Source organism: Peromyscus californicus, unplaced genomic scaffold (genome assembly GCF_007827085.1).
Source record: "Peromyscus californicus insignis strain IS unplaced genomic scaffold, ASM782708v3 Scaffold_8__1_contigs__length_139910024, whole genome shotgun sequence".
Lineage (NCBI taxonomy): Eukaryota > Metazoa > Chordata > Mammalia > Rodentia > Cricetidae > Peromyscus > Peromyscus californicus.
In genome coordinates, this window is record NW_026294606.1 from 90154879 (window position 1) to 90168439 (window position 13561).

The 13561-nt window shown below is 57.3% G+C and overlaps 1 protein-coding gene across 1 annotated transcript in view; it reads right to left on the bottom strand.

The window, feature by feature from the left end:
• Gse1 (Gse1 coiled-coil protein) overlaps positions 1-13561 on the bottom strand; it is a 380520-nt gene that overhangs the window by 20294 nt on the left and 346665 nt on the right. Inside the window, 2 exon segments of the mRNA XM_052727088.1 lie at positions 9541-9580; positions 9583-9761. Of these exon segments, the coding sequence (XP_052583048.1) occupies positions 9541-9580; positions 9583-9761 (219 nt within the window).

A 13561-nucleotide genomic window follows, 5' to 3' on the forward strand; every position in this document is an offset into this window, starting at 1 on the left:
AGCTTGGCCTGCCTAAGTACTGGGCAGCTTTGCCGGCCTGTCATACTGCCTCTCAGGCCTGGAGGTGGACAGCTGTTTTTAAATTTAAAAGTCTGAACTGTAATTCACTATTTTAGAATCATGTCAATGGTGCTTCAGTCTGCCATACTGAGTGAATACTACTATATCCAGAATATCCCCATCCCAGAGAGAAATAACATCCCTCCCCCCAGCAACAACATAGGAGGCAGCTCGGAGGAGGGCAGCTTAGTTCTTGGGGTGTCAGTTCCACAAGGGCATAACAGTTGGGATGACCTCAGTCAGATGGCCAATGCTGATGTTGGGACAGAGCCTTGCTCTTTGCCAGCTGACATGGCCCTCTTCCCTAGGGCAATCCTGCCACCTACAGAAACGGCTTGTGTAACTGTACAGAGCAGCCCCCCCAAATAGTTCCAGTCAAGCAGCCCTCTTATTCACGTGCCTACCTGTCAGGGCCTGCCCCAGATGGGCAATGAGGCCTGAGGGCCATAGCCTAAGGAAGGAAACCACAGTTCTCAAAATGGGCAACAAACCCACACTGCTCATACCCTAAGAACTCTCTAGTCCCTGCCCCACAGCTGGGCAGGGCGAACTCTGCCACAGTGACAGCCCAGGAAAAGGCTTAGAGACACACTGGCTTAGGAGGCCAGCGTCTGGAATCTGGAGCAGGCAAGCCACAGGGCTGGTGCAGCCAGGCCTGGGGACTGACCCTGAGAACCTTGGGAACAAGCTAGCTACCATTCATGAGTCAGGGGAGGGCCTGGCATGCTAAACCTCCCTGGATCCAGCAAAGCACCCCTCTGTGCAGCTGAGAAATCCTGCTGTCTTCAGAGAGCCAGACAGACAGCAACACCCTAAGGCCTGCAATGCCAACCCACATATGTGTCCAAAAGCGAGGGCTCCTATCAACCACATACCCTTGACAAAGTCCACGCATTCTGATAGGAACCATGCCTGCAGCCACGGGCTACACCAATTCCCAGCCTGGCCTGTTCTACAATGGAAAGCCTGGGACAAGGCCCTCAGCCACTCAGGAGAAGCCACCAGGAGCAGAAAGAGCCAAACTGAGCATACACTGTGGGATACAACCACCTTGTTCAGAGACACACGAAGGCAGGGGGCCAACTTTTCAGATGGGGTCTTACTACATAGTTGAAGCTGGCCTGGAACTCACTATCGGGTGTGAGTTACCAGGCTTAAAAAAATCAATCAATCTCCAAAAACAGCAATCTGCTTGGGTTTGCCACTATCCTTCCCAGGAGACCCACGATATAATATACATGTTTCATATGCTGTCATTCTTTGCATATGTTTGTGTGTGCAGGTGCACATGTGTGTGCAAATGTGCATGCAATGGCCAAACCACAACTTTGGGTGGATTCCTCAGGAGCATTGCTTACTTTGCTTTTAAGACAGGCTCTCTCATTAGCTGGAGCTAACCTGTCAGGCTAGACAGAATGGTCAGAGGCCCTAGGAGTGTGAGACCCCATGCCCGGCTTTTAAAATATATGTTCTACGGCTCACACTCGAGTCCTCAAGCATTTTACTGACTGAATTATCTCCCTGGCAACTCCTGCCCCTCCACCCCCTTTTCTTTAAGATAGGATCTCACTCTGGAGCCCTGGTTGGTCTGGACTCAAGGCAATCCTCCTGCCTTAGTCTTTTGAATCCTAAGATGAAAGGCAGAGGCACTTCAGCAAAGGCAGTTTGCACTCATCACCACCATCAATTTGAGAACATTTTTTTACCCTGCAAAGAAACGGGCATACAACCCTTCAGCCATGTCTGCTCCACCTCTGCATCCAGCAGCCTGCATGGACAGCTTTGCAGGTCCTGGGATTCCCTGACCCCTCCTGCTGTATGGTGTTTCCTGCACCAGAACTCCATCCATACACCTCAAAGTTGCTGCCCTCACTGAGGGAGGGGGACTAGTCACCAATTCCCCAGCCAAAGGACAGCTTCCTGGGCCTTCCTGACAGTACTGTGAATAGTAGCTACCTCACACTGCACAGACACTGACTTACGGGCAGGGAACAGGCTATCTGCACGCTGGAGTGGAAACAGTTAACACTTCCATGCAGAAGGAAGGCCACCAGTAGCCTCACTATCTATCCAGCTTCCTGCAGTTGAGGATGGGTAGGTGGAAGTGACCCTACTCAGCAAGCCTCCAGTCAGTAAAAAGGGACCTCCTAGCCCCTCTGTGCCCCAGTCTGTATGGGGGGGGGAGCCCCCAAGGCAGCCAGCTCAGCTGGGCCCCACCCTGCTCCTGCCCGGGCCAGCACAGGAGGCTGGGGACTGACTAGTGCACTGGCTGGTGTGGGGCTGGCTCAGAGAGGATGAGGCTGGCCATGGACAATTAGCAGCCTAATCCCATTGGAGGTGGGAGGCCAGCGCTCACCAGCGAGAGCCTTGGGATCAATACCTCACAAGGCGCTGCCAATTAGTGAGGCTGGCGCCTGGCTCCCGGCCCTGCGCTCTCGCTGTGCTGGTGGAGCAGGCAGGTCCGCCATCACTGTAATTAACTGACGCTATTCAGCCGGAATGGCGGAGTGGGTCAGAGAGCTGGAGACAGCCTGCAGATGAAGAGGCCGACAGGGCCCGCATCACCTCTGCTGCCTGATCCCACACATCAGGCCAGAACCCTATGGACAGCGCAGGTTATTAACAGCCGAGACCCCAAAGGCAAGAGCTTGGGCAGCCCTAACCAGCTGGCATAGAGATGAGATACAGAACTGTACAGACACTGCTGAGCACCAACTGCATCCATTGTCTCTTTTCCTGGATATGTGTATGCATGTGTGGGGGGGGGGGAGGGGCTGGTTTCAAGTGTCTCCCTTAATCGCTCTCACTGTGTTTATCGAATCTCTCATTGAACCTGGAGCTCAACTGATGTGACTGGCCAGCTTGCCCAGGCTTCCTTCCATCTCGGCCTCCTACACAGGCTCTAGGGAGCTGAACTCAGGTCCTCACGTGGGCACAGCAGGCACTTTATCCCCAGCTCCCAAAGCCACAGGCCTGGGCCCAGCCAACAGGGAACACAGGAAGGGCAGAGGGTAAGGCTTGTCCCACGCAGCCCTGTGTGTCTGGGGCTCGACTCTGATCTGTGGCACAATGCCATGCTCAAGTGAGGGAAAGGAAGAGCTGCTGAGCCAACAGCGTCAGAACAGGGCGTCAGAACAAGCCTTTGGCTCCCGAGGGTCGGGAGAACCTTTTCCAGTGGGACCAGAATCCCAAGGAGGGCTTGAACAGACGATGCCCACCCCTCCCCATGGGATGGAGACACAGGGTCAAGGATTCTGGGACAGTTAGCAAGTGGACCATCCACTGAGGGTCCCGTTCCAGCCTTTGTGAAGAAAGGGCCCACTGAGTGCTCCCAATCACAGGGCAGGCAAGCCCAGAGGTCCCTGTACCTGCTCCTATGGCCACCTCCTGTCATGTACCCTTCTCTGCCCCCCCACCCCCCAGTCAGCTTTGACATTGCCTCTGAGTACGGGGAAGAAACTGCCCTACCCTCCATCCCAATGCCAGGGTCATTCTCAAAGCCTCGATGGGGAGCCATGCTGTCCAGGCGGCCCGCTGGGCCTGCAACCTGATGTCTCTGCTGGTAGAGGGTACTCCCACATCTCAGGGGTTGTTCCTCTCTTCCCTGTAGACTTGAGCTACTGCCTCCAGCCAGTTTGGGGGGAGGGGGGGACGTCAAGGGACAAGAAAGAAAGTCCAACCAGCTCTATGGCCAACTGCTGCTTGGGTAACACGAGTGCTGGCAGTGAAGGACCGAGGACCAACGGCCGAGTGACGAGCACCAGGCAGGAAGCCCTCTGGAGCCCCCGCAGGCCCCCGCGAAGTACAAACAGCCAGGCATGCCGCAGCAAACACTAGCAACGGCATCAGCTATGACCTGCAGCTCTGAGGACAGACACACAGCCAAACAGAACCACGGGGTGGCCACATGCCGCTGGACAGGCCTCCCCCCCCCCCCCCCCCCCGCTGTGCCAGTAGGTCTTCACGCACGTCGCAGATCTGAGACTGGGTGGCCTTAGTGCTCAGCTGTGAGGGAAGAGGGGATGTTGGCAGGCACTGAGGTCCTTCCTGTACCCAGGACCAGTCATTAAACCCAAGTCAACCATCGGGAAAGTGCCGTGATTTCAGAGGAAGACTTTGCAGGGCTACCTGACAGGCAGAGAACAAGACTATAGCACCACAGCATCAGTCCTGGAAGAACCGAGGCCGAGGCCGGGAGGAGCCAGCGAGTCCCTTGGGTTGGGCTCTGCCCTGGCGTCCCCATGTTAGGATGCTCTGAAGAGTGGGGTGGAGGGATGGGGGCGTGTAGAAAGAGTGAGGAAGAGTAGGCGGCAGAGGGGACTTGGGGAGGGGAGGGGACAGGATGTCATCCTGGCAGCCTGCTTGCCGCCTGTCACCTCTGGGCCAGCTGTGGCTATGGACTCTTTCTTGATGGCTCTTCCTGCGCTTCCCGGTCTCTTGCACAATAGCTAGCCTCACCGCTCACACCTGAGCCACAGACAGATGGGGCTCCAGACACCCGCGGAGACGCCTCCACCCTGCCAGTCGCAGACTGACAGGCAGGCGGGCGGGCATGCCAGGCAGGCCATTTGTTTTGTTGTTTTCTTTGAAAGAGGCAGATTTCCAAGGAGATGCACACAGGATGTGTTGCCTCCACTCAGCCCACCCCGTAGCAGACATGCAAGCAGGTGGGGGCTACCTGGGTTCAAGACAGAGGGACAGCCTCTCCAGGGGCTGGATATGGATTTCATCCACTACCCATGGTAACTAGATGCCCTTGGATACAAGGCCTGTGACAGGACAGGCAGGCGGCTCCGATCACAGGGGATGTCTGATCAGAAGTTTAACCACTGCAGCCTACCCTGTCAGTCTGTTCCCCACAGGTGACAAAGTGGTGAACAGTGGGTATAAGAAGGATCTTTTCTCCATGTGCTTCCTGGGATAGAGGGGGCCCAAGGCCCCAGGTGTCCTGGAACCGAGGGCACACACAGCCCTGAGTGCCGTGTGGGCCTCCCGACAAGCAGCTAAGGACATGTGGGCTCCCGTTGCAGCCCCGCCCCCCTCAGCAGACGGCACCAGGGCCCCATGGGAGATGAGCAGATTGTCACACAGCTTGGGCCCTGCCTGGCAGCACCCGGCTTTATCTCTCACAGGTGGGGACAGTGACAGGGGGCTCTGCAGCTTGCTCTATCTACAGAGGCCAGAGAGCCTTTGCCTAGGGCAGCTCTGAGGACTGCCTATGGGGCCAGGCTGGAGGCTTGAGACATGGCTCCAGGTGTGAGTTCCCAGAGGCTGCCAGGGGCTCCCAACACCCCTTACCCAGTAACTTAAGCCCACTGAACACTCTGGGGACCCTTGCTCCTCAAGGCAGCTGTGCCAGTGTCTAGGAGTTGGGAAGCACAGAGAGATGGAGACCCTCTACAGGACAGCAGGGTGGACAGGATTGGCAGGGGTGCCCAACACTGGCCTCAGACACTGGGAAAGGTGAGATCTGTGCTGAAGAGCCTCTGGTGGGGGAAGGGCAAGGCCACTCTGAGAGGATTCATCCCATTCTGTACAGCTGAGAAGCTAGAGCTGTCACAACACATGGATGGAAGCAGCTTCAGGACTGCTGAGCAGCCCGGGGACATTCTTCGGAGTCTACAATGATGGGAGCAGCTTAAGTAGCCAGGGCAGGAGAGACCCAGTGGATCCAACCTGGGGCTGGCCTTACTTAAGTCCAGAGCCTAATGCTCCCTTCAGAAACCAGTGTACAAGCTGGAGCGCTCCATGTGGCCTCCTTCCTCCTAGGAAGCCCATACCGGACACCACAGGGAGGCCAGAGGTCAGTGGACCTGCAGCTGCCTAGGCCTGGTCAGGCCAAGAGAACCACAGCAGTGGGAACCACGATGGTGCACTAGATTCTCCTGGGTGTTGCTAAGTTTAGAGATTTAGAGGATATTAGCAAGGGTTGAAGCCAGGAGTGGAGGAGCACAGACAGGGGCAGCAGGATTGGGAGGTGGTGGTAGGAACCACCAAGAGACCCGAGAGATAGAATGCCGGGGGGTAGTCATCAGGGTCACACTTATTACACAGTCTGTGTCCGTTCTGTATGTTCTCACTAGATCAACAGACTACACCAGAGGCAGTCTGCTCGTCCTACGAAGCAGAAGCTCAGAGAATTAAGCCAACCTGCCAGGGCACACAGCAAGTAATTAAAGGATGTGACCTGGACCTGGCTGAGTGGATCCCCAGCATCTTCTGGCCCGACACACCTTGGCCTGGTCTTAACCCAAAGAGTTTGGCTAGGGCTCCCACCTGGCCCAGCCGGGTCTGACTGCACCCACACCCCGTGATACCCCCATGGGGCACAGCATGGGGAGGACTTGGGAGGGGCCAGCTTCTCTTTTCTCCCCTTCTGCCTTTCTCTCGGGGCAGAGCAAATGAGACAGCATGCTGATTGCGTTGCCTGGATTGAATTTTTAAACGGTACCCTCGAGACACGATGAAGACAGACATCAGCCACGGAAGCCTAGGCGAACACCGTCAGATGGCTAAAAATACAACATTTCCAGGAAGGGTGGGCATGGGGCAGAGCTTCAGGGGTGGTGATGGGGGACACAGAGCAAGGCCCCTGCAAAGGCAACAACACCAGCTCTGGAAGCCACCCCCCTCCACTCAAGATCCTTCCACGGCTGACGTGGGCCGAGAGCCACCATGGGCTCTCAGAGGCCAGCCACTCAGGTGCCTGCCTGTCTTGTGTGGGCCTCAGGACACAAGCCTGGAATTGCCTAAGATCAGTGTCCTCATTCCTCAATCTTCTTCTCCCAGTGACAAGGACAGAGGAGGCTGGAGGGTCGGAGAGTGAACCACGGTGAGACATCAGGGGCCACATCAGGGGCCGGGCCCAGTGCCCCACCTGCCCCCCCATGTGATAAGCATGGGAAGGATGGATGCCTGTATAGCGGGGGTAAGGATGAACAGCTAGGGCAGGGACCACAAGGCAGATGCACGAATCCAGTCTGGCACACTATCACAGCAGGCTAGAGGCTGGGGGCTTGGGGGAGGGGCCGAGGCCAGACATGGCAATCCTGTGGGGGACATAAAATATAATGTTCTGGAAATGCAGAGAAGGGGGCAGCTGCACAACCACTAAAAGTTGAGCGAGGCTGGTTCTATGGCTCAGGGATGGTACTTGCCTAGCATGCACAAACAAGGCCTGGGTTTGATCTGCAGCACTCCATAAACCGGGTGTGGCAGCCATCCAAAGATCAGAAATTCAAGGTCATCCTCAGCTACACAAACAGTTCCCGGCTAGCCTGGGCTATAAGACACCCTGTCTCAAAAAATATTTAAACCGGGCGATGGCGGCACATGTCTTTAATCCCAGCACTGGGGAGGAAGAGGCAGGCAGATCTCTGAGTTTGAGGACAGCCTGGTCTACAGAGTGAGTTCCGGGACAGCCAGGGCTACACAAAAAAAAAAATCCTGCCTCAAAAAAAAAAAAAAATTGAAGTGAAGGAGTCTGGGAACACCTACCTGGTAAGAGTTCCAATAAACTGAGAGTCCAAAGCCCAGGAGGCAGACTGAGCCCTCCACAGTCCTCAGACCTAGCCCCCTGCACCATACTGACTGGTGGGTACTGAGCAAGGAGCACCCTCTTTCCAGAACCACCTGCTTGGGATTCCTAGTTCCAGCAATTCAAGTCCTCTCCAAAGTTCTCAGCAACCGGAAGCAGCAAGTGAACAGGAGGGTTCATGACTGTGACATCGAACTCATGACATGGCCCCTCTGAACATTAGCTTTAGTATCTATATGACACCCCATCCCACCAACACCACCCATTCAACAGCCTGGTCCAAGTTGAGGTGGCAAAGACTGGCTAAGGGTCCTGGTAACACCTTAGCCTGCAAACTGGAAAAGCTAAGGTAGGCCTTAGCTTCACTGTGTTGTCAAGATGCTCACAGTTTCCAACAAGGTAGCAGACAAGGGCCCAGGCCCAGCTGGACACCAGAGTCAGTGCCAGGATGCCCCAGGGTTCCCAGGCTACCTTGTGTCCACAGACAACAAGCACCCCAAGTCTGAGGTCCCCATCTACACATGGGGAAGACTCGGGAGACAGGCCATCAGACATAGCCTCAGCCAGACGTACTGCCAGCTCCATCCTCCCTGTGCCGATGTGGCACACAGTTCCTAGGCACTGGGTGCCCCGGTCACAGCCGAAAGGGCAGGCCTGGTGGACACTGCACCTGTTGTCCACTCTCTACCACATTCCCATTCACTAAGGCCCACAGCCTGTGGCACTTGGCCCACCAACTGGCCCTAGGATTGCGCTGGATGCGGGGACAGCCCAGGACAGCAGATGTGGTCAGATGCTTCCTCAGGGCCACCAGAGCCAGGCCGGCACCCAACAAAGGTGGGCTGGCTCAGGTGTGGTCCTTGCCAACAGCCCTCCTCCACTGGGTGGACAGAGAGGCCTGCGTTAGGTACCCCTGCTATCCATTCCAGCCCCATCCCCAAATCTGCCAGCACCCAGGGCAGGTAAGATTGGGAGATCAGGAAATCCTGGCCTACACATGCAGAGTGTACTTCCATTTCTCTGCAAGCCTGAGTGTACGCAAGGCCACTGATGGCTCCTGCAGTGTCCCCGGGGCCTGGGGACTCTGAAACAAAGCAGATGGCACCTGGGTTTCCATACTTTGGCTACCTGCCTCTGAGCAGCGAGTCCAGAAGGTACCAGAATCCAAAGGGCTCAAGTGTGCAGGGCATAAACTGACCCATCTGTACCATTGGCAGTCCATGACCAGTGTTATCATCACAGGGCAAAGAAGTGTCCCCAAACCAGAGCCAAAGGAACCCAAGAGAGCCTTGTGTGTCAACGAGACGACTAAATTCAGAAAGGGCCAGCCTTTACCCAAAGCAGCACAGTATGTCCCGGCTCAGAAGGCAAATCTCTGGTCCCTCTAGGGCACGTGCCCACCCTGGCACAAGGAAGAGGCAGGCACAAGGATATAGGACATGGTGGGGTTGGCTATACCAGAAAACTCATGCCCTTGGCTACACCAGGGATGGGGTCGGGGGAGACACACAGAGCTGGCACTGATTAGGAATGAGCAAGACGGCTACCCCTAGAGTGAGGCAGGACTCCAGGGCACAGCCTTTCTCGGAATCTACCACAGGCCTCCCCCATGGCAAGTCCACTTGCCCACCAACAAGCTCCTACTGAAGAGGCCACTGAAGCTAAGGAGGGCAGAGGCAGGCAGAGAGGAAGGCACAGTGAAGCAGGGTGTAGGGCTGGGGTCAGGGCCAGAGTTAGGATGTGACAGCTGCACCCAGGCTAGCCCTGCCTGGATGCAGGGGTGGTGGTGGTGGTGGTGGTGGTGGTGGTGGTGCTGGCGGAGCACGCAGGTGCACTATAGGCTGCAGAGACAGCTATCTCCTGTGGCCATGCCAGCCAGAGAGATGCACCTGCGGGCGGGCAGGGGCCATCCTACGAGCTGGCGGTGGCCTGGTGCCTCTTACCTCTGGGCTCCTCTGCCTGTTTGGCGAGCTTGCGCAGCGCGGGGCAGCAAAGCTGGAGGATGGCGCAGCCTGGGCCGACAGCGTACTGCTGGTGGCCGGGCTACCGGTGGGCACCAGGGCGCCATTGAGTGGCGAGGGGGTGAGGGGGTTGACGGTGGCGGTGTTCCTGGTCGCCGTGGAAAGCATCCCTATTGAAGGGGACTTGGGCTCATGGCTCATGCCTGAAACAGGAAAAGAAGAACCAGTGTCACCCAGAGAGCAGAGCGCCAGCACCAGAGGGGCTGCGGCGGCATGCAGCAAGAGCCAAAGGCCACAAGAGCAGAGCACAGCCAGCGCTGCAGACAGCAGACCCATTCCCACAGTCCAGCCGGCCCCACGGGCGGGAGGGCACCCCGACGATGCTGGCCCCCATGGCACCAACGATGCCGGCCCCTGGACCAGCTCTCCAGAACCGAGCCTATAGAGAGTACCCCAAAGAGTCATATGCAGGGCCCCACCAGACCCAAGTGTTGAGGAGGGAGACTGAGGCAGGGCCTGGGGCACAGAGCTAAAAGGACCAATGAAACAACACAACAAGCAGCTGACAGTCGCGGGGCGTGGGGCCACCAGTCGTCTGCAACAGCATCCAAGAGGCCTGCCCAACTGTCCCATGTTACAGAGAAGGAAACTGAGGTCTCTATGTACCCAAGGCCCCTGTGAGGTCAAAGCAAACGCAGCACCTACCACTGCTTAGGCCAGCCCGGGGTCCTGTCTCCCCTTCATTCTCCTGATCTCCAATCTACCCCAGGCGGGAGGGGATGGCAGCAAAGAATACAGTCAACTGCAGCTCCTGGGGCAGACAGACAACGCTCGGGCCACAACGCCAGCGAACAGGTTCCCACAGTTCTTGGCCGAGGCCACCCCACAGGTCTCCTCCATGACTCTGGGCCAGACCTGCCCAGCTAAGCTTTCCCAGTCCTTGACCCACAGAGACTCCAGGCACTAGGAGGCTGCGTCCCACTCGCTGCACCAACTTTGGGGCAGTTTACGATGCTGCACAGGATCTGGAATGACCTGTTAACCTCAGTTGACCAGAAGCCAAGAAATGCCAATCTACCAACCTGAGCCTCAGCTGCTACCAACACGGCACAGCTACCTCGGGTGCCACTGCACACCTCCACCCCAACAAGCCAGCACCTGCCTCCACCCCTCATTCCATTCGGTGAAGGTGTCCTTGGACTCATTTCACAGACGTGAGTGGGTAGGCGCAGCACAAGGGTGGGTCCGGAAACAGGGCTGGGACCACTCCAGCACAGCGCCATGTCCTGTGTGACACAAGCCGCCTCAGACCCAGCTACCCGCACCCAGCGGGCACCAAGGCGGATGGAGATGCTGAGATCTGCAGCTCACTGTACAGCTGCGGGCCTATCCCCCAAATCTGAGGAGGAAAACGTGCCACTGTGGGGACCTTCAAGATGCCTAGGGGTAATGAGAAGACACACCAGGCCCAGCAGGTGTGGTAGAGAGCTGGCAGAGAATGGAATTTGTGGTAGGCAGGACCTCCCCTGTACCACATGCTATCAGTGTCCCCAGACAGGTACCCCACACCAGTCAGAGCCAGGTACCCCACTTCTGGGGCCTCCAGCAGTCTCAGTCAGGCCCAGGGCACGGTGGCCCTTCCTCCCACTCTTGGGGGGTCCCCCAAGCCTAGGTCCTGGAGGTATCAGTATGTTCCCAGCCTGGGAAGCTGCTCTGATGTCAGGTCACTTAAAATAGAATTCCAAATGAGCGGCTTCATTAGGGGGAGTCTAAAATTAGCATCACTCCTCACATGCGCACATGGGGCTGGTGGGGGAGGGGCGGGGAACAGCTTCGGGTACCAAAGAGGACAGATACACCGCCAAACGGGGGGGGGGGGGGGGGGGAGCTCAAGAGTCCCCTCACTCACTGGCCTAACCCATCAGGGCTCGGGGTCTGTCCTGTGCCTGGCACCCTCAGAAGACAAGAGGCAGGTACCAGCGTTCATGGAGGCTCAGGTGTGGCAGGCAGGGGTGCAGAAGGGGAGAGGTGGGCACAGGATGCTTGCTCTCTCTGCCCTCATTAGGGGGTATTTATTAACTTCTCTGCTCCCAGCCGCTGACTGAACCCTCATCTATGAGATCACCTCATGTGAATTCATTATCCTAACAGCTGGGAATAAGCTCTGGAGCGCGAGGGCCATGATGGATGAGGCCAGGGGCTGCCTGCACAGGCCATGCTCTCCCGATGAAGAGCTCAGTGGGAAAGTGAGCCTGGATCTAGGTGGCCTCCGGCGCCACTCTACACAGGCTCCTTCCGGCCGCTTTGTCCCAACATTCACTCTCAACGCAGCCTCAGCTTTCTTCTCTCTAGACCCATCCAGAACCCAGAGCTGAGAGCTTGGGTTTCTGCCCGAAGCCACTAACCATACCCACCAAAAGGCCCACGACAGCCAGGCTGCTTGGTGTGCCCTGCCTTGCCTGGCTCACATAGAGCGCTTTCTACCCTTTCTCTGCATGGGTTTCCAACATGGCCGGAAGCATCAGGGCTTACAGAGCTTACAGACCCTGCCAAAGGCGGCCCGACCCCGGGGGACCAGGCAGGTGACACTGTCCAACTCACCTCACTCTGGTCCTGCACTGTTGACCCCAGCGGGCTTCACGGGGGGGGGGGGGGGGTCTCCAATGCCACTTCCCTCCTGCTGTATGTCAGGAGTTATTAATCAGCCCAGCCTCCCTCCCGTTGAGGCCGTAATTACCGTCCCTTTCATCCCAGCTCCTCCCAGCACCAGACCTCAGGCTTGCTCCTTCTGCTCTGTAATTACCAGCTAATAGCTGAGATGAATTTTCTGGAGGCCCGGTTCAAGCACCAATCCGCCCCCTCCTCCCCCAGCAGCCCCTCACCCTGGGGTAATGACACCCAGGGAAGCTGCACCCAGCAGAGTCAAGCTCTCAGGCAGTCTGGACCTGGATGCTCTTTCTGCCCCCTCTCCGTCATTTTTCATTACCACACATTGAAATGTTTGTGAACAGACAGGGGCCGGCCCAGCCCAGGCTCCACGCCCGCCCCTGTGATCCCCGCTACCCTGAGGGTGATGCTTCTGTAGCTCTAACAAGGCTGGGGTCACCCTGCTGCAAAGGACCTGGCGGCTGCAGGAGTATGGGGCGCCACGTGATCCCCGGAGCCTGGACGGCTTCATAATAAATTCATTATTATGTGTGCTGCCGGCTTGTTCTGAGTGTACCCATGTGAGGCAGCTTCTCCGAGGGGTGGGGCAGGGAGGCCTGTTGATGTTCACTGGTGAGCCTACCCCCCAGGCTGCTAAGCACTGCCCACTCCCGCTCCCAAGGTCAGTTCCCCCAAGACACACACACACACACACACACACACACACACGGCATCAGAGCGGGGAAAACAGCAGATGGTGCTGGCTCCTGACCCAAGACCCCGAAAGCAGAGAAAACAGCAGGCAAGTGGGGGTGGCCTGGATATGGCGGGGACTCTGATCTGGGGGTCAAAGGGGAACACGGCAGCCAGGCAGAATGAGAGAGGCAGGAGAGGCCACCCGCTGCGTGGAGTGCAGTTAACGCCTAAGCTGCCCCTGGGGTTCCCTGCCGCCACAGTAGGGCAGAGGATGGGGACACCTTGGGTCTACTGACACCCCTCAGCCTGTTCCTGTCCACCACCAGGCTGTCAAAGGCCCCACTGACAAGGGATTCAGAAAAAACGTCAAGTACAGTGTGACAGGAGGTCCACACATGAGCGGCCCCAAAAGGTACAAAGGAACGGTGTGCAGACTTGTCACCCCAGCTACTCGGAGGGCTGAGGCACAAGGACCCCAGGCTCACTGCCAACCTAGGCTCAGTGGGAACCCATCTCAAAACAAGTAGTAAAAGGGCGGCTGGGGAGGTAGCGACACCTGAGAGCTGGCGTGGCGTGGCGTGGCGTGGCCTGGCGTGGCGTGGCCCTGGCTGCAGGACCCAGTGTGGCAAAGAGGGAGGGAGGGAGGGAGGGAGGAAGGAAA